The sequence below is a fragment of the Balaenoptera ricei genome, chromosome 2, assembly GCF_028023285.1.
Source record: "Balaenoptera ricei isolate mBalRic1 chromosome 2, mBalRic1.hap2, whole genome shotgun sequence".
Classification (NCBI taxonomy): Eukaryota; Metazoa; Chordata; class Mammalia; order Artiodactyla; family Balaenopteridae; genus Balaenoptera; species Balaenoptera ricei.
Window position 1 is genome coordinate 187,293,962 of NC_082640.1, and position 19,945 is coordinate 187,313,906.

A 19,945-nucleotide genomic window follows, 5' to 3' on the forward strand; every position below is an offset into this window, starting at 1 on the left:
CCTGAGACCCGAGGGCAGCCGGGCTCCTGGATATAGCCCGCCTGTGATACCAGGGTGCCCAGTGCCAGACTCCGGGGCCCCTGCCCATGTGGGAGGGCGCGACAGGACGGGGGACGTTGGTGGAGGAGACACTCTGTCCTCTCTCTGCGCCCATCAGAGGGCGCCCGCGCCAGTCTGGAGAACCCGGGTTCACCGCGGGGCAGGTGCGCACCCCGAACACCCCGAGTGGGGCGCAAAGACGCAGCTCCCCTTTGGCAAACCGCACTCCCGCCCTGGAGGGGACCCCCGCGGTTTCTGGAACGCCGAGGTCCTGGACCTAGCGGGGCCGGGGTGGGGTGGGGGGAGAGGTGGGTCGCGGCGTCCAGGCCTCGCCTCGGGGAAGGCGAGCGCGATCGCCCCCAAGAGCATTCCCGGGGCTCCCCCGGCCTGGCCGCGTGAAGGGACCCCGGAGCGCGCCCTCGGGCCCTGCGCCCCACAACCCCTGGCCGGGCCCGCGGCCCCACCCGGCTGCCGGGTGGTTGCGGAGGCGGGACCCGGCGGCCGGGAGGTCACGGCGGCGCGTCACGGCGCCCGAGAGCCCGCCCCCGGCCCCGCCCCCCGGCCCCCTCCCCCGGCCGGTTCCTTTTAATGGCGCGGCGCACTGGTGCAGCGGGCTTTCGGGCGGCCCAGCGCAGCGGACGAGCCGAGCCAGCATGTCGGGGACCCGAGCCTCCAACGACCGGCCCCCCGCCGCAGGCGGCGTCAAGCGGGGGCGGCTGCAGCACGAGGCGGCGACCACCGGCTCCCGGGTGACCGTGGTGCTGGGCGCACAGTGGGGGGACGAGGGCAAAGGCAAGGTGGTGGACCTGCTGGCCACGGACGCCGACATCATCAGCCGCTGCCAGGTGCGGGCCGGGCGCCGGGTCCCTCCCCCAGCGAGCCCCCCTCCCCTCCCCTCGGACCCAGACGGACCCTCTCCTCCCTGCCCTCCAGCCCTCCCGGGACACGCCTCTTGGACGCCTCCCCTCCCGGGACACCCTTCCCAGCCGCCACCCCCGCCCACTCACACGCACACACCACCCACTCACAACCCCCTGCCACTCATGGGAGCACACATTTCCCTCCCCCACTGCCTCCCCCAGGGACCCCGCCTTCCCCACCAGCCCCACCCCCCAGGGCAGTGGGCCAGGGGCAGAGCTATAAATACAAGTCGCTGAGTTGGGGACACCGGATCCTCAGGGGGTGGGGTGTGCCGTGGGTGTGACACTGGGCCCTGCAGTGTGGGGGGCGGGGACCCCAGCTGCCCAGTGGTTTGAGGGCCACGGAGACACCCTCCCTTCCTGGTTCTGTCTGGGCCTGGGACAGGGCTGGCTGACCACAAGGGGTCAGTGCACGCCGAGGAGGCTGAGCGCCCAGAGCCCAGAGTGGGAGCGAGCAAGGCCCCTGTGAGAGGGGTGGCCCTGGAGGGTCAGCCAAGCGGAGGCAGAGGCCAGGGCAGGACAGCGGGCCAGGTCCTGAAGGCAGGCAGAGCAGGCACAAGGGGGAGAAGGAGGAACCTCGGACTTACGGCCAGGGTGACCCAGGGGCTGGCAGTGCCAGCCAGGAGGCCGGACGCAAGCTCTGTCCCCTGAGGGCCCAGGGCGGGGCCTCTGCCGGCTGCGGGCTGCTCTCTGCACCCCGTCTGTCCTGACTGCCACCGGCAGTCCCTTGGGGCCCCGTGCCATGCTTGCTGCTATTGGCTGACTTACAGCTCGGGGCGCAGAGGGGTCAGCTTTGGGGTGCGTGCATTGGCGCTGCCAGGGTTTGCAGCCACGGGTGGGAGTGCTGCCAAAAATGAGGAAGGGATGCCCTCTGAGCTCCTCCTCCCTGGCTCTGTGGCCTCATTCCTGAGCTCCCGCCAGGTGGCTCGGGGCTCGGCCGCCCCAGGGGAGACCAACATTGCCGGGCTTGGGGAAGACGCTGCCATCTGGACCACTCCTGCCCGACGCAGACAGTGGGTTCCTGGAAAGTGCTTTCTGGGGTGGTGACAAGTCTCCCACCCTCTCTCTGCCCTAAGCCACGGCGAGCAAGTCCACTCCTCTCCCCTGGACCCTGCGGCCGGGCGCGTGGTCCATGCCCACTGCCCTCCCTCCCCAGCTCAGGGCATCCCCTCCTGGGGCCTGTCTGCTCCAGCAGTGATGCCCAGGGCCCTCCGTGTGACCTGCCAGCTCTGGTCAGCCTCGCCCACCCGCCTGTGGCCGTCTCCCCTCCTCGAAGTGACCTCGGGGCTTTGCAGGTACCCGTGAGAGCCCTCATCTTGAAGCCACCGATGTCCTGGCTGTGGAGATGGTTCTGGAATGAGGCCCTCCCTGCTCTACCACCTGGGTCAGCAGGCCAGGCCCTGCCCTCTTCCGTCGCTGGACAGGACCAGCCAAGGGCAGAGCAGGCTGGAACCCCCCACCCACCTGGGGGGCCCCCTAGGCACCCTCTCCCCCACCCATATTCTCCAACTGACATCAGTACATTTCCACCTGCAGGCCTCTGCTCTGCAACATGTGGGAATAATTCCCAGCTGTGCTGGGAGCCCACTGTGGCTTCTCCTCTCCAGCCTCCAAACAAGCTGGTGAGGCGGAGCCTCAGAGAAGTTGAGCAGTTGGAATAAGCAGCACTTATGGGCCCTCACGTGTGCCACACCCGCATGGCAACAGCGCTAGGCATCAGGGGCTGGCACGGGGAGGGTCCAGCCCATGCTCTGGGAAGGCTGCTTTTACTTAGAGCGTGTAGGCGTGAAGCCCGGAGTCATAGCCTTCACACCGCACCTTGACCCCAGGAGCTGGTCCGAGCTCGGGAGCGAGGGGCCAGGGCAGCTGGCGGTGGAGTCGCGTGCAGTGGGTGGGCTGGGCTGGGCTGGGGCGCGTCTGGGTGGCTGCCCTGGTCCCCGGCTCTGGTCTTGCCTCTGCTCACCCTCTGCCACCAGCAGGCCTGTCTTCCGTCTTGGCTCTGGCACACGTGGGAAGCCCTTTGGTGGCCTTTGGCCACCTGGCTCACCTGGACTCACTTTCCGCCTGCCCAGAGGCGGCCTGGGGCCAGAGCCACCCATGCCCCCAGCTGCCATCCTCATTTCTTCCCATCTCAGGGGTTTGGGGCCTGTGGTCAGCAAGCACCCCAAGACCCCCAAGACCCTCCTTACGGTCCAGAGACTCAGGCCTTAGGCCCCTCCTGCTGTTTTCTTTGACTCTAGGACCCGTTTCCTGGCAGCCTCCCCTCTCCCTGAATAGAGGGTGTGCAGCCCTGCCCTTCACCACCAGCAGCCCTTCTGCAGCCTGGGTCCCCGGTCTGCCCCAGGGCTGGCTCCCTTCTCTCCTCATTCCCAGCCCAGCCCCTTGGGCTCAGGGATGGCCACGCAGCCTCCCCCTTTCCTCTCTCTGGTTCAGGTCCTGCCACGGCGCTGCTACGGAGACCCCAGAGCCCATCCGTTAGCGGCCTCCCCGCGCTGGCATCTCATGCTCTCTCGGCCGCTTGGGCTCCGCTCACTCCCTGGGAGTCCCCGCACCTCCGCTGGGCTCCGGCTTTCCATGTCTGCTGAGCGTCCTTCCTGCTGTTTGACGTTGCCCCCGCCGGCCCCCCCCCGTCCCCCGCCCCCCGCTGCCCCCTCACCCCCGCACCCCCCCGCACCCCCCACCCCCGCCTCCGTGGTGTAGATAGGAGCCTAAGAGCCCACACACCTGGCCTGGCCGTCGGGCCTCGGTGCCAGCCCTCCTTCCATTCCCAGAGTTGCCTTCGTCAGGCTTTGGGCCCCCGCCCAGGACCCCGAGGTCTTCACGTGCACTGGGCAGGGTTTCAGATTCCCCTCCTTCCAAGGGCAGTAAGACGGCTGGGCACAAGGGCGCGGGCGGGTTTCCCTGGGGGAGCACCGTCAGTTCCCAGGGAGCTGTGGCGATGGGCACGGTGGTCTCACTCGTTGGGGGCCGCGTCCTGCGGCTTGTTGGTGCTCTGGGTCCACTCTCCCTGGGGGGGGGGGCGACTGAGAAATGCCTCACCTGGAGCCCCAGGCCAGTCCAGGAGCCTCCGATGGGGAGGGAGAGTGGGGAAAATACCTGGTGGTGTTCCAGAAGCAGCCCCCCTTCCACGTGTACACCCTCCGATGACACCGGCCCCCCAGCAGTGGCTCCAGGGGGAGGGTCTCCGCAGGGTCGCCCAATCCCTCGTGGCTGTGGGAACGTCCACGTGGAGCCCACGCCCTCCTCCCTCCAGGCCTCACCCCAGTGCCTCATGGGACAGAGTAGCTCTGTTTGGGATGAGTGAATGAGTGGGTGAACGAATGAACGGCAGGAGCCTGCCAGCAGAGCAGACACACAGGAGCTGACGGCTGCCTGGGCGCGGGCACTCCGTGGTTTCACCCCGGCCCTGGTGGGGGTGGGGCAGTGCACAAGGGTCTCGAGCCGGAGAGCCGGCCCCTTGTGCGTGCTGTGCTGTGCGCGCCCCTGATAAAACCCGCAGCTCCTGCGCTGCCCAGAGGCCTCCGCCCCCCCCCCCCCACGGCCACACCCGGGGGGCGCGGGAGCAGCTTCACAGCCTCTGAGACGCCGTCGCCCCGCACTCAACCTCTCTGCTGTCTTTGTGCACTCTTGCCTGGCCCCCAGAGAGGGTGGGCTGGAAGGACACCTGCAGAGGCAAGCAGGGTCAGGGCTGGTCAGATTCCCCGGCGGGTTGGCCTTGGCCCCGTTGCTGCGTCCCTGAGCGCGAGAGCCCCCCTCTCTGAGATCCCTGCTGCCAGGGAGGCACCTGGCAGGAGCATCCACCAGGGAGTCTGAGTGACCGGCCAGGCCACAGGGGTGGCTTCAGCATCCCTGGGGACTCAGAGCTGTGCCTGACCCGAAGGTGCATCACGGAGGGGAGAACCTGGAGGCTGGCAGAGCCCTGAGGGTCCCCCTGGGGCACAGGAGAGGGGCGAGGCCAGCTCCAGCTCACTCTTGCGGGGCCCCGGGCATGGAGCTTCCAGAACCTGCCCACCCAGGGACAGGGAGGCAGAGCACCACCCAGGAGCGAAGGCCCTGCAGAGGCAGCCGGGCTGGGCCTGGGACCTGGACCGGCTCCCCCTCCAAGTGGTTTTCCAAACCAGGCCCCGCATGGACTGCCGGCCCCCCGCCCAGCTCTCCCCGGGCCTGCAGGGCTGGAGCCTTAGGAGGGCAGGTGGGGTGTCCCTGCCCCGACCTCAGCCCCTGACTCCGTGCGGCCAGGAGCGGGCAGACGGGGGTCTCTCTGGGACGGTCACCTGGACCTCTGCAGAGCTGCTGGGGGGTGCGCGCTGCGGGTCGGCAGACCCTGGGCTCAGCGTCCAGGGCTGGCTCACGCCCCTGGGAGTGGACTGTGACCTGGTGCCTGGGCCCTGCAGCCGGCGGGGGTCATCTGCCGCCCACAGGCCCACAGGGGCCTGCGCCTGTTCCTAGGCGCTGGTGTTTACCCCAAACAAATGTGGCGCGTGCTCAGGCCAGCTGGCGTTGGCACTGGGCACTTGAGAGCAGGGGAGGGAGGCGGGCCGTCTGGGCCCCCACCAAGGCAGGCAGGATGCGGCTAGGGGGGGACGTCTGGCATACGGGGAGAGCATCTGCAAGCTGCCATCTGGTCTAGCCTGGGCTCTGCTGCAAACTCCCTTCTGGGGACCTCAGTTTCCCCATCTGTCAAAGGAGGCCATGCACCCCGGGCTGCCCCACCTACGGTGGGAAACCTGCCCCTGGGTGTGAACTCCGCAGAGAACCTCGTGTGAGGGGACTCACGGCACGTGTACCGAGGCAAGGGCAGAGCGAGGACCGGGGTCTCGGGGGGGGGCACAGTTGACCCCCAAACCCGGGGCCCATCAGTCACGGTGACTCAGATGGTCAAGGCTGAGCCCACCGCCCTACTCCCCGCCCCCCACACCTCGTCAGCATCAGCTCCCTTCCCTCCCACAGCCCCTCTGGGGTCCCTTCCCTGTCTCCCTCCGTGGCGGCCCCCCGGGTTCACCCCCCAGCACGGTCTGCATCCGAGCCCCCCGTGGCCTGACACCGCCTGCCCGCCCTTGCTCGCAGGGCACCCCCTCCTTGGCCCCCAGCCCCCCCGCGTCGTGCCCTTTGTCCTTCTGCTTCCCCCGTCATTTGTTCAGAGCCTGCGCTCAGTTCCCGAGGCCAACCACCTGGCTCGGGGCACCTGGGGAGGCGGCAGGCTGGCCTTCAGCCGTCGTCGGCCTTCGGGGGCGGCTGAGCCGTGGGACCTGGCACCGTCGCGCAGCAGGGCCTCGGGGACGCACAGCAGGATCGCAGTGACCCCAGGAGTCAATTAGAGGCAAACCCACCCCAGTCCTCCAACCCCCGTGTCAGGCCAGACAGGCCTCCCTGCGTGCGTTTGACAAGCGGAACGCTAGGGTGTCTGGGGACCCCCGTGGAAGGGGCTTCTAGCTGGGCCGTGGTGGGGCCGTCTGGCACAGATCGTGGCCAAGCGCCAGGGCAAGAGGGGTATTGTGGGTGAGGTTGGGCTCTGGCCCCGTTGCTTAAATTCCCCGGGGGTGCAGTGAGGTCCAGGAGGAAGAGGCCCTGGCCAGGTCTCCTGGCGCCTGCGCCCCCAGCCTGGGCCATTTCGGTGGGGGGGGGGGGGGCCGGGAGACGTGTGAGTTTCATCCATCCCCAGCCTGAGGAGCAGGTGCTCCTGGCGGGAGGAGGCCGCCCTCCTTCAGCCCTGCCTGGACGGGGCAAAGAGAGGCCTCGCATGGGGGGAGCCCCACCCTGCCGGGCCCTGCGGAGGGGGGCTGAAGCCCTCACAGCCAGCAGCCACGGCCCCCGCCACAAGGCTGGAGGACAGCGGGGCGTGGAGGGTGGAGGCCCAGCCGTGGAGAGCCTCCGCGGATAAGCGATAAGCACGTGCTTCTGCAGGAGATTCAGCCGGGAAGGTGGAGCTGGGCCGGGCTCCAAGGCTCTGGGGGAAGAGCGGGCCCCACAGGGCAGGCCCACAGCCTCTGGCGCCACCCGGAACGTGCCCCTCCCCAGGCCCTGCTCACTGGCTCTGGCGACCCACGTGCTGGGGCCCGCGCTGTCCGCTAGTGGCCGGAACTGGGACAGGAGGCCGGTGTCCCTTAAGGGCGGGGCCTTCCCATCCTCCCCAGACTCAGCCCCGCCAGCCTCAGAGTGGTTTTTCCCTCTTTATTCTTAGATGGGAGACACAGGCCCCAGGGAGGGTGCCTGCTGAGAGGGTGAGGGGCCCTGGCCCTGCTGGCCCGTGCCAGCACCCAGTCCCCTCACCCGGCCCCAGAAGGGCTGTGCTGCGTGGCCCGCCCTCTGCTTCCCCAGAGCTCGGGCTGTGTGGCAGCAAGGGCCGTGGGGGCCTGAGTTTGCTCCCCGGGATGGTTGGGCCCCCTCATTCCTGCATCAGGGGACGGACCCCCAGAGGGACTCGTGGGCAGGGCAGGCAGGGCTCTGAGTGTGTCCGCACTAGCCAGCCTCCCTGGAGCATCAGCACGTGACGGTCCTGGGTGTGGGCCAGCCCCTCTCTTGGACCCAGTCCCCTGGCCAGGCCCCTTCACCCCGTCCCAGGAGCAGGGCCCTAACCCAGCACCCCAGACGTGCATCAGAGCCGACCACTGGACCAAACTCCCCAAGTCCGAGCATGGACGGCATCTCACACTCCTTGGGGGACAGGACCACCACCCCGGGCAGCCCAGAGGGGGCTCCTGAGCGCCTGCATTTAGAGCTGCCTGGAGTGAGGCCGGTTGCCGGTCAGGCCTTCCCAGGGTGGGTCCAAGCCCCCGGGCTCCTGGATGCTGAGCCAGTTTGTTTTCTGTTCCCAGGGGGGCAACAATGCTGGCCACACCGTGGTGGTGGACGGCAAGGAGTACGACTTCCACCTGCTGCCCAGCGGCATCATCAACACCAAGGCCATGTCCTTCATTGGTGAGTGCCCGCCCCGCCCCACCCCTGCCTGGGATCCTGAGTGTGTGAGCAGGAGAGACCTGGGACGTCATCCAGCCCGAGGGCCCGCTGTGAGGCCTGGACGCCGCCGGAGAGCTGGGCTGGACCCCCGCCCCCCCCACCCCGCCCTGCCCGCGTGAGGAGCAGGTGCTCCCGACCAGGAGGGAATGACCTGCTCAGCCGGGGCCTCGACCCTGGGCCGGGAGGTTCCAGGCCCCAGCCTCAAGGGGCCGGGAGGTTCCAGGCCCCAGCCTCAAGGGGCCGGGAGGTTCCAGGCCCCAGCCTCAAGGGGCCGGGAGGTTCCAGGCCCCAGCCTCAAGGGGCCGGGAGGTTCCAGGTCCCAGCCTCAAGCGGGAGCCCTCGCAGAGGCCTCTGATGTGGGACCTGTCCTCAGAGCCCCTCCCAGAGCCCAGGACCCCACCCGGCCTGGGCCAGAGGGAGGGAGAGTGCAGGAGGCTCCGCTGAGGGCTCAGACTCCCGCAGCGCGTGTGTACAGGCCTGTGTGCCTGTGTGTGAGTGAGCGCACGTGCGAGTGTGCATGTGTATGAGTCTGAGGGCGTAGGTGCATGAGTGTGAGCGTGTGTGTGCGTGCAGGTATTGTGTGTGTGTGCTCTCGTGCATGTCCTTAAGCGAGCGTGCGAGCGGCTCGGGCCTGGCTCCCTGCTGCGTGGCTGGAGCCGGGTCTGTGCCTGGAGCCGGGTCTGCGCCGGAAGCTGTTCCTGGCCTGCTCGGGCCCCTCTGCGGTCGCCTCCCCTCGGCCCCTTCCCATTGCCTTCTGCTGCCCACCCCACCGTGGGACACGCTCTGGCAGCTTCTGGTACTTTTCCTTCTGGCTCTTTCCACGACTTGGCAGGCCCACACTCGTGACTTATCTGCCCCGCCCTCTCCCTGGCTGGGAAGCCGGGAAGCAGGGGTGGCGCGGCAGGTGTGTGCCCGGCGGTGGCAGGGGGTCTGCCCCTGCGCGTGAGCCCAGGGACACGGCGGCGGAGGGGCCGCAGGGGCAGTGGGCAGTCCGGCTGAGCAGGAGGAAAGGGTCTCCCAGAGCCTCCTCCGTGGGTGCAGACCGGGCCCCAGCAGTGGGTGAGGACGGGGCAGCGAGGACGCCAGCTCACCCGGGACCCCACGCCCAGGGGCTGGGGCTTTGCTGCAGGAAGCTTGTCAGCGCCAGCCTCGGTTGCTGGGCCCCGGGCCCCTCTGGGAGGGAAACGAGGCCAAGGAGGCACCGCTCGGCCAGGGGGCGCTCTGCCCGGTCTCCGAGGAGCTGGGGGTGGGTGGGGGCCGGCGGTCACCGGGGAGCATGGGCAGGGGCTCAGCTCGGCGGTCAGCGGGCCAGACGGCAACGGCGGCGGGAAGCCCCTTCGCAAGGGCAGAACGAGCTGACACTCACACAGCTGCCCCCCCAGCCCGGGTCACTCCCCCAGGCCCTGCCACGTGGCCATTTCAGGACTCGTGGCATTTAGGTGACCTTTTGTGCTCGGGGTGGCTTGCACCGTCTCTGAGTCACTCCTGTCTGGACCCACGTCCCGTCTCCCTCGGCCAGTCCCAGTGCTCAGGGGACGGGCTCCTCCCAGGAGGGCAGCGGGGGCCCTGCCCAGCTGGTTTTGGTCTTAGAGGGAGGGGCCAGCGTTGGCTTTAGCCTGGGCCCACGGTGACCTCGTGACCTTGGTGAGCCCCTTCCTCCCCTGGCCTCAACCTCCGCCCTCTGTAGACCCTACTTCGGTTTTACGTGGATGGGGAAGCGTGGCTCCCCCAGGGCCCTGCTTGGGTCCCAGGAACGGCTGGAGGCTGCATTTCTCCGCACCTCGTGCTTTCCCATTTCCATGCCACTTAAATAAAACACAACAGCTTTACTGAGGTATAATTTACGTACCGTGAAGTTCACCCCTGTGAGGGTACGATTGTACATCCATCACGATTCAGTTCTAGAACATTTTCTTCCCCCTGAGGAGTTTCCCCTCCCCCCTCCCACCCCACCCCCGACAACCACTGATCTGCTGTCTCTGTAAATGCTTCATGATGGCTTTTGTTTTGCTTTGACCCTTTTCTTTATTGTGATAAAATGTACATAATATAAATTTACCACCTTAGCCATTTTTAACTGTACAGTTCGGTAGCGTTAAGTACATTCACGTTGTTGTGCAGCCTTCACCACCATCTGTCTGCAGAACTGTGTCATCTCCCTAAACAGAAACTCTGTCCCCATTAAATACTCACTCCCCCTTTCCCCCTCCAGCCCCTGCCCCCAGCATCCTACTTTCTGTCTCCACGAGTTTGACTTCTCTATGGACCTCATACACGGGGATCATACAGAATGTGTCCTTCAGCGTCTGGCTTATTTCACTTTATATAGTGTCCTCGAGGTTCATCCATGTTGCCACCTGTGTCAGAATTTCCTTCCTTTTTAAGGCTGGATAATATCCCATCATGTGGATGAACCACATCCTTCTGTTGATGGACGCCTGGGTTGCTTCCCCATCTTAGCTATTTTGAACAATGCTGCAATGAACATGGGAGCACGAATTTCATGCTGTTTTTGTTTTTATTTATTTATTTTAAAAATAGGCTATTTTATTTTATTTTTTAAATTAACTTATTTATTTATTTTTGGCTGCGTTGGGTCTTCATTGCTGTGCGCGGGCTTCCTCTAGTTGCGGCGAGCGGGGGCTACTCTTCACCGCGGAGCGAGGGCTCTAGGCACGCGGGCTTCAGCAGTTGTGGCGCACGGGCTCTAGAGCGCAGGCTCGGTAGTTGTGGTGCGTGGGCTCAGTAGTTGTGACTTGCGGGCTCTAGAGCACAGGCTCAGTAGTTGTGGCTCGTGGGCTCTAGAGCACAGGCTCAGTAGCTGTGGTGCACGGGCTTAGTTGCTCCGCGGCATGTGGGATCTTCCCGGACCAGGGCTCGAACTCGAGTCCCCTGCATTGGCAGGCGGATTCTTAACCATTAGGCCACCAGGGAAGTCCCTGTTTTTGTTTTTAGATTTTTTTTTTTTAATGTGGACCACTTTTAAAGTCTTTATTGAATTTGCTAACAGTATTGCTTCTGTTTTATGTTTTGGTTTTTTGGTCATGAAGCATGTGGGATCTTAGCTCCCCGACCAGGGATTGAACCCGCACCCCCTGCTTTGGAAGGTGAAGTCTTAACCGCTGGACAGCCAGGGAAGTCCCTGTGCTGTTTTAAACATAAGTCCCCCGCGTCCGTGATCCGATTCAGTCTTGTGTCTGTGTGTTGCAGGCAACGGAGTGGTTGTCCACTTACCAGGCTTGTTCGAAGAAGCAGAAAAGAATGAGAAGAAAGGTAGGTCCGTGTCCCCGCAGACCCGCCCCGCCCAGGACACGTGCATGTTCCCAGCGGCCAAGTTGCCGGGTGGCTCGCCATGTGGTTTCTCCTGAGGGCGGCGGCAGGTGGGCAGGTGGGGCGGCCTCCACGGCTGGCGCCCTGCCTGGGCCTGCAGGCTCTGCGTGTGCAGGAAGCCGGGAGCGGGCAGTCCAGAGGCCCCAAACTCTGGCTTCAGGCCACAGCCTCAGTGTCGCAGGGGAGCTTTCGTGCCACTGGGGACAGGTGGCACTGTCCAGGAAGGAGCCCTGGAACCTGGAAGGTGACCCTGATGTCCGGCTGAGGCTGGGGACCGTTGGGCCGACCATGCGAGCAGGGAGGAATGTGGTCCCTGGGGGCTGTTCAGGGGCAGGAGGCTGGCAGGCAGTGACCGAGGCCACCAGCCAGGCATCTGGGCAGGTGGGACCCCAGTGGTTGTTCAGAGGCAAGCTGATGACACCGCAGCCCTGCAACGCCGTGGAGGAAGCGTAGCCTGGGCCTCAGGCCGCAGCGCGGGCACGGAAGAGCGAGTGGGACCCTGGCCCTGGGACGCGGGCACCAGCAGGTGCCGGCACGGAGACCCCGCAGGGGGACAGGCTCGCCCGTGGGGACGTGGGTGGACGTCCCCGGGGGAGGGCCCACGGCCCCCCCCGAGAGGCCACCATGGGGAGGGCCCGCCACTAACCGGAGGCGACTTTGTGGCCCGCGGCCGACCACGTGCCGTGTCCGCAGGCCTGAAGGACTGGGAGAAGAGGCTCATTATCTCTGACCGGGCCCACCTCGGTGAGTCTCAGGCCCTCCCTGCCCACCTGCGAGTGACGCCCCCATCCCCACCATGGCCTGGGGCTCCCCCAGGCCTCCTCCAAGGGCTTCCGGGGGTACCAGGTCGGGATCGCTGCCCCCACTGGCAGATGGGGAGATTGAGGCCCGGGGGACCCCAGTGCGTCCCCGGAGGCCCTGTAACCGTCTGTCTCTCCCGCTCGTGGTGCCCCCGCCGGCCCGGCCGGCAGTGTTCGATTTTCACCAGGCGGTGGATGGGCTCCAGGAGGTGCAGAGGCAGGCCCAGGAGGGCAAGAAGTGAGTAGTGCGTGCGCTCCGCGCGTGGCCCTCGAGTCCACGGATGGAGAGCTGGGGGCGCGTGGGGTGGGGAACGTGCGTCCACCCGAAGCCCCCGAGGACGGTGCCCGTCGGTTCACCCCAGGCCTCCCTGGCCCTGAAGCCCAAGCGAGCCGCCTCTGCCGGGGCCGCGCCGTCCTCCCCGGCTGCCACCCCGCGGAGTGCCCGTGCTGTCTGTCGCCCGCTGCGCCCCCCGCCCCTGCGGGGATCGCAAGCCAGCCTTGACCACAGCTCCGTCACGGCACCCCGTCCCGCCCACCAGCTCTCGGTGGCCGTTCACTGGTTCTCCAGAGACGTTTATTAGAAGGTGCCGGGGACGGTTCTCAAAGCCGGGGCAGGGATGCAGCAGACCAGAGTACTGCCTCTCACACACACGTGCACACGTGCCTGCACTGCCCACATTCACTCTGCACACGCTTGTCCACAGGTGCACACGTACGTACACACGCATCCACACACACACACGCCAGTGCACGCAGGTCTGCACACAAATGTGCGTGCACCACATGCCCTCACACGCGACACACGCTCATACACAGACACGCGTACGTGCGCACGTGTATGCGCTGCACACATTCACACGCTGCACGTGTTCATACACAGGTGCGCACACGCTCCCACAGGAGCACGTGCACTCACACACGCGCACGCGCACACACGGGGCTTGGCCACACGCAGGTGGCAGTGCTGAGCCTGGCTGGGCTGTGGCGGGCACAGCGTACAGGCTGGGCACAGCTGGGCTCCACGCCCGGAGCAGCAGCCTCCGTGCCAGGCGAGAGGGAAGCCAGGGCAGAAGGCAGACGGGCCGGGGAGGGCACCACTGGGCACTGGGCCTCAGAGGGGGGTAGGGGAGGGTCAGGGCTGGGACTCAGTCAGACCCGGGTGCCACCACCGCAGCCCCGGGTCCCTGGAAGCTGGCCACGTGAGGTTTCCCGTGGTTCTCATGGCCGTCCCAGACTCCCGGGTGCTGCTGCTGGGAGGGACCCTCAGATGTCACCCAGCTCGACCTTGATTTATGGGGCTGGAAACTGAGGCCTGAGGGGCTGGCCGGGGAACCCGCGTTCCCAGGCTCCGCCCCCAGGCCCCAGGCAGGCTGGCCTGGGCGACCCGAGCTCACAGCCTGTGGCCTGTCTTTTAGCATCGGCACCACCAGGAAGGGGATTGGACCGGCCTACTCGTCCAAAGCGGCCCGCACGGGCCTCCGCATCTGTGACCTCCTGTCGGACTTCGACGAATTCTCCACCCGGTACCTGACCTGTCCGTGACCCCAGGGGAGCCTGGCCAGGGAGGTGGGCGCAGGGCTCCAGGGGGCCGGGGGTCTCAGTCATTGTCGCTTCTGCAGATTCAAGAACCTGGCCCATCAGCACCAGTCCATGTTCCCCACTTTGGAAATAGATGTTGAAGGTCAACTCAAAAAGCTCAAGGTAGAGCTGGGTGCCTCGGAATCAGGGCAGACCCCACCGAGGGTCCGCGTCCCACCCGACTGCCCGTGCACATTCGTGCAGTGCACCTGTCGCGGGGCATTATCACAGGGTGCCTGGGCTTGGGGACTGCGGGCCTCCCAGGGGAACCCCCTGGCCAGCCGTGCTCACGGTGGTCTTCTCAGGAGGCCGGGGGCTCACCTGCTGGCCTGGCCCCTTGCCTCCTCTCTGAGGAAACTGCCCCAGATGTGCTGGGGGACGGAGGCCAACGCTGTCTGTCTGGGGCAGGAGCAGGCGGGAGACAGGACGATGTCAGCGCAGAGCCCTTCTGGAAGTTTCCAGGGCTGGGACCCCAGCTCCTCCAGCCTTGTCTGGGGCTGTAAATGTGACAGGGCGGGACGAGCGGGGATATTTGCAGATCGAGCCCCTCGCTGGGCGGGAATTTGCTGGAAAAGAGAGGCTGTGGGGAGGAGGCCAGAGCTGGGTGGACACCCTAGTTCCTGCATCCCCCCCCTTCCCCCAGGGCTTCATTGAGCGGATCCGACCCATGGTCCGAGACGGCGTTTACTTCATGTACGAGGCGCTCCACGGCGCCCCCAAGAAAATCCTCGTGGAAGGCGCCAACGCAGCCCTCCTCGACATTGACTTCGGTACGCCCCGGCCGCATCCCCACAAACCCCGCCTTTCAGAGACAGGCGTGGTGCGGCCTCCCTCCATGGCCACGCTGCCGGCTGTGCCCAGGAAACGTACCGCCCTCGTTTCCCTAACTTCAGCCGAGAGGGGAGAAGTGAGAAGCTGGGCTGGAGGTGCGGGAGAGAGGGCGAGAGAGACCGGTGGGGCCCCAGCTGCCCCACGTGGGCCTCCGTCCACCCTATCCCTGACCCAGGGACACACCAGCACCGAGGCCGCAAGGCGCAGGCAGGGGAGGCACGCACCGTCCAAACCCGAGCGACCCTCACCCTCCCCTCCCCCACAGCTCACACCCACTGCGCCCTGTGCCGGCCACGCCCCCGGGAGGGTCCCCCTGGAGACCCTGCCGAGGGGGACCCCTGGGCCCAGGCGATCTGCAGGCTGGTGGCCTAACTGGCTGTCTCGCAGGGACCTACCCCTTTGTGACGTCATCCAACTGCACGGTGGGCGGTGTGTGCACCGGCCTGGGCATCCCCCCCCAGAACATAGGCGAGGTCTACGGCGTGGTGAAGGCCTACACCACACGCGTGGGCATCGGCGCCTTCCCCACCGAGCAGATCAACGTGAGTCCCCAGCCCCGCGGGACCGCGTGGGCACCTGGGGGAGGGGCCTGGGGAGGCTAGCGAGACGCAGGAGGCTGCCGCTCCAGCCCCGTCCCGCGCCGTGGCCGTGGCCGTGGCCGTGCACAGTGGAGCCCCTCGGCTCGGGAAGGGCACCGAGAGCTGTCTCTCTGCTCCATCCTCGGGGGCACAGGCCACCTTCGTCCTTGGGGGCCTGAGCCCTCTTGGGTTTTGGTCTCAGCCAAGCTAGAGCCGGGCCAGAAGCACCGCCCCCGCCCCACCCAGCAGACTGCTCTCCAGCCTCGTGGGTGTTTCTGGAAGCTCAGGACACCGCCGGCCTTCCTCTCACCTGGCCTGTGCCCTCATGGCCGGCGAGCACCCGAGACTCTTGTCCTGGGCAGATGTCTGAGAGCCAGAGTGGGAAGGGGCTTGAATGAGGCGCAAGGATAGGGATAGGGACCCCTGAGAAATAAACACACACCTGCCCAAGGCTCAGCTGCAGGGCCAGGTCAATCCACCCTCACCTGCCCACGAGGCCCAGAAGGAGGCGCTGGTCGGCGCGGCCCAACCTGTGGGGGCCTCAGCTGGGGCAGGTGTGCCAGGGACCAGGGAAGCAGGCGTGCGGAGGGGGTGATCGCCAGGGGCTGCAGGAGGGCCGGAGGGGAGGGCAGAGGAGATCGCTAGTGCCAGGCGGCCGGGCACGGCTCCCTTTCCCATGGCACCGGGGCCCTCTCTGTCCCCATGCAGGAAATCGGGGACCTGCTGCAGAGCCGCGGCCATGAGTGGGGTGTGACCACGGGCAGGAAGAGACGCTGTGGCTGGCTGGACCTGATGATCCTCAGATATGCCCACATGGTCAACGGATTCACTGCGTAAGTGGCACTCCTGGCACGTCTGCTACTGAGCCCACCCGGGTGCCCGTCCACCCCGGGGTCCGTCCCTGAGTCCCCAGACACCATGGGAGCAGGGAAGCTGGGCATCGGGGCTCAGGGCCACCGTCTCCCCACGCAGGGTGATGTCACCCGAGGGAGACCCTTCTCCACGGCGAGGCCACAGTGGGGTGACGTGGAGGCCCATGCAGGGCACCTTGGAGCTGGCCCTGTGGCCAGCCCTGCATCTGCTCCTGAGCACAGACAGGGCTGGGGCTCCTCCCACGAGCTGTGCCAGCAGCAAACGCCATCACTTCAGTTCCCCCAAACCCCCAGAGTGACACTGGGCTCCTAAGAAGGGGGCAGAACAAACCCCCAGCAGGAGAGGCCACGCTTGAAGCTCGCGAGACCCCGCAGAGAGGCAGCAGTGGGGACGCAGCCTGCGCCGGTCCTGGAGAGCGGCCGGCCGGGTTTGCAGCCCCTCGGGGGCCTCCGCAGGTCCCCCCGCTCTGGAGCCCCGGTCTGCGAGGCTGTGGACAGGATGATGACCCCGAGGGTGCCGGGAGCAGGAGCCCCCCTCCTCTGGAAGCGGCATCCCCCTTGGGGGCAGGGCGGGCCCCCCACAGGGCCCCCGAGACCGACCAGGCAGCCGGGCTGCTCTTGGTGACGGTTGTGGTTCCGGCGGCTCAGACCTTGCCCTGGGAAATGAGGGGCTTCGTGCGAACGGAGGACTTGCTGCTCCCTCCCCGGAAAGACGGGCCAGGGTGCGAGGTGCACGCTTGTCACAGCGCACGGCCCACGAGTTAACCACAGCCACGCTCGGTGTGTGTGGGCCGTCCGTCCGCGGGAGGCACAGGGACGAAGTGGCCGAGGACACGGTGTCCAAGGTCCCCGGCCCGCAGTCCTTGTGTGCAAAACGGGGAGATGCAGCCTCCCGGGGCCCCGAGGGTAACGGCCCAGCCCAGGTCAGGGCAGTGGCGCCGCGCACGGTGGCCCACGTGGGCTCGGGAAGCCCAGGGACACCCACCCAGAGGCCCTTGAAGCCTGGCCATGCAAAGATGAGAAAAGGAAGGGGAGAAACTTGCATGAAGCCCGGGCTCCCTGGCCCCGGGCGGACGGTGTGGGAGACCCTCAGGGGTGGACGACGTCGAGGGCACCGGTGGTCTCGGCCCAGGCTCGGGGTCTCCCGGGTCAGAGGGGCATGGACGGGCACAAGGCTCACATGCCCAGACCCTCAACGCGGCCGTGAGAAGGGCAGAAAGGACAAAGCCGCCAGATCGGGGTCCCCATGGGGTGCTCAGGGCCAGGCGGGCCGGGTGGCTGGAGCTGGGTTCCAGCCTGGCCATAGGCGGCCTTTTCCATCCTCCTCTCGATTCCTGGCAAGTAGAGGAGAAGCGAGGGGTGGAGCCCAGACAGGAGAAATGACAGCGTAGCTGACCGCTACTCGGCTTCTCGCTGTGGTTTTGGACAGGCTGGCCTTAACGAAGCTGGACATCCTGGACGCCCTGGACGAGATTAAAGTCGGCGTCGCGTACAAGCTCAGCGGGAAGCGGATCCCCTACTTCCCAGGTGCGAGCACGGAGGCTTTCCTGTCCTTGGCCTGTCTCGCAGGACCTGGGAACAGACGTGACCCGTGGTTTCTGGGGTGAGGGGACAGGGTGTATGTGTTGAACACGCGGGGTGAGTGCACGTCTGGAAGACTCATCCCGATTCTGTCTGTGGCAGGTTCTCACCCCGATGGGAGGCCTGGCCGGGCCTCAGGGCAGTTGCCAGGCCTCCATGGTCTGGGAAGGGCTCAGAGGGACTCAGAGGGACCGGCCTGACTCCGGGACCCTGGGGGACCCTCAGGCGCCTGGGGTCAAGGCCCACCTCCCGGGAGCTGGGGACTCACCTGAAATAGCCGACGTCAGGTCTGGACGCTCAAAGCCCTGGGCAAATAGGAAGACGACTTTGACCTAAGAAAAGATACATTTTTGGTTAGACTCTTTAAGGTCCTAACTGGAGTTTCTGTGACCAAGGAAGCATCCTTTCTTTTAAAAAGCATAAAGGCAGTGCTGTTTTCCTGGTGTCACAGTTACTTGTGCGTCTGCACTGGGGTCACGTGACCCCACCCTCACCGGTGGCCATGGGTGAGCTGCCCTCCACTGCCCCACCCCCAGCACGTGTGTACACCCGCCAGCACCGGCGGCTGTGGGAGCCCCCTGCGTCCTCTCGGCCAGTGTGCCCCAGGCCTACTGACCCTGAACTTCGAGAGGGCGCAGCAGGATTGTGGTGTGACCGCAGGGGAGCATTCGAACTTGGAGCGCATCCAGGGCCCTTGCAGTGGACGGCTCCTTGCAGCATCTTCTGACGATAAGGGGTGGTTGGTGTCTGCTGTAGCCCCGGAGTCCCCGCCAGGTGGGGTCCCTGCCCTGAGGAGGGGGATATAGATCCTTTAGGACCTCTTGACACTTCAGGACCCTCGATTCCCTGAGAATTTCCAAGCAGGGGCCTTGGAGTTCCTCTGATGATCGCTGGGGACGTTGCAGCAGAGCGCGTAGTGAATCCGTGTCCAGGGTGGCGTGTCGCCTGGGCTGGAAGGGGTACAGCCAGTGTCCGAGAACCACCCCCACCCCCTGAGTAAACCAAGCAGGGAGGCTTGCCTTCCCCGCCTCTGAGCCCCGGGGCAAGCGGACCCCAGGCTGGGGGTCCCGGGCCCGTGGCCGAGCAACTGTCCGCAGCACGTGGTTCACCCCCGCCCTGCGTGTCCCCAGCCAACCAGGAGACTCTGCAGAAGGTGGAGGTGGAGTATGAGACGCTGCCTGGGTGGAAGGCGGACACTACGGGCGCCAGGAAGTGGGAGGACCTGCCCCCGCACGCCCAGAGCTATATCCGGTTTGTGGAGAACCACGTTGGAGTGGCAGGTGGGTGCCCTGAGCCCTGGCTGCCCCCTCAGCCCGCCGCGCCCTGGGCTGAACCTCCCCTTTCCCTTTCAGTGAAATGGGTTGGTGTTGGCAAATCCAGAGATTCGATGATCCAGCTGTTTTAGACAAAGACAGAGCTGATCCCGGCAGGCCACGTCCACGCCAGCAGCCACAGTAGTGTTCTTTCCCCAGCCAGCAAAAACAACGCCGTAAACAAAGAGATTTGAAAACTATTTTCTGTACTTTTATATTTCGCTTTAAGCCTTCAGCTCCACCCACTGATTTCTACAACAACTTGAAACATCTGAAAACCAGTGTTGGGTACATTTTTAAAAATCCCGCTATTTCAAATGAGCCGAAGCGCTCAAAACAGAGACCTTTTATGGCACGTGAATTGTCACATGGTTGTATGCCCGGTTGGAGCCATTTAGTAATAAACAAATCCGACAGCCGCTGAACGGTAGTGAGCAGTGCATGTTTTGTTCTGACTTGGTCGTCGTCGTTTTGACTTTTAAACTCTGGAAGGCGCCACTTTGCCGCATCAGCAGTCTGGGTGACACACATTTTCTTTTGTTTTTTAATAAATTTATTTATTTATTTATTTATTTTTGGCTGCGTTGGGTCTTCGTTGCTGTGCGCGGGATTCCTCTAGTTGCGGTGAGCGGGGGCTACTCTTCGTTGTGGTGCGCAGGCTTCTCATTGCGGTGGCTTCTTTTGTTGCGGAGCATGGGCTCTAGGCGCGCGGGTTCAGTAGTTGTGGCACGCGGGCTCAGTAGTTGTAGCTCACGGGCTTAGTTGCTCCGCGGCATGTGGGATCTTCCCGGACCAGGGCTCGAACCCGTGTCCCCTGCATTGGCAGGCGGATTCTTAACCACTGCGCCACCAGGGAAGCCCTGACACACATTTTTGTGTCACGAAGCCAAGCCATGAGTTTGCTCAGACCACAAAATGCAACCAGCCCAGGGAAGAGAGACCACGGGCATTAAACAGGTTTTCCAGAACTAAACACTTCAACAGATTCACCCTAGCGCCCCGAGCCCTTCCCCGCAACCATCAGTCCCCTCCATTTCAGTGGAACAGCCACTGGCCCCATCCCTCTTGAGTCCCCTGGGCTAGGAAGCCACTTCTCAACTGGCTGAAGCTTCAAAGAGCCTACTGTAGTCTGTGCTCAACCGGAGG

General features: G+C 65.5%; 1 protein-coding gene across 3 annotated transcripts; it reads left to right on the plus strand.

The window, feature by feature from the left end:
• The first annotated feature begins 608 nt into the window (after positions 1-608).
• Positions 609-19,224, plus strand: ADSS1 (adenylosuccinate synthase 1). 3 transcript variants are annotated; one of them, XM_059915128.1, is made up of 13 exons: positions 609-884; positions 7,775-7,877; positions 11,127-11,189; positions 11,940-11,990; positions 12,218-12,284; positions 13,462-13,569; positions 13,666-13,747; positions 14,268-14,394; positions 14,843-14,997; positions 15,742-15,866; positions 17,335-17,432; positions 18,617-18,737; positions 18,839-19,224. In XM_059915128.1, exons 1-13 carry the CDS (start codon positions 693-695, stop codon positions 18,942-18,944), a joined length of 1,398 nt encoding a protein of 465 aa, XP_059771111.1. In that variant the 5' UTR covers positions 609-692; the 3' UTR covers positions 18,945-19,224. The 3 variants fall into 3 exon arrangements, with proteins under 3 accessions (XP_059771111.1, XP_059771112.1, XP_059771113.1); XM_059915129.1 differs by having other exon boundaries at positions 610-884; positions 18,617-18,766; XM_059915130.1 differs by lacking the exon at positions 609-884 and adding an exon at positions 7,663-7,686.
• Positions 19,225-19,945: the final 721 nt, after the last annotated feature.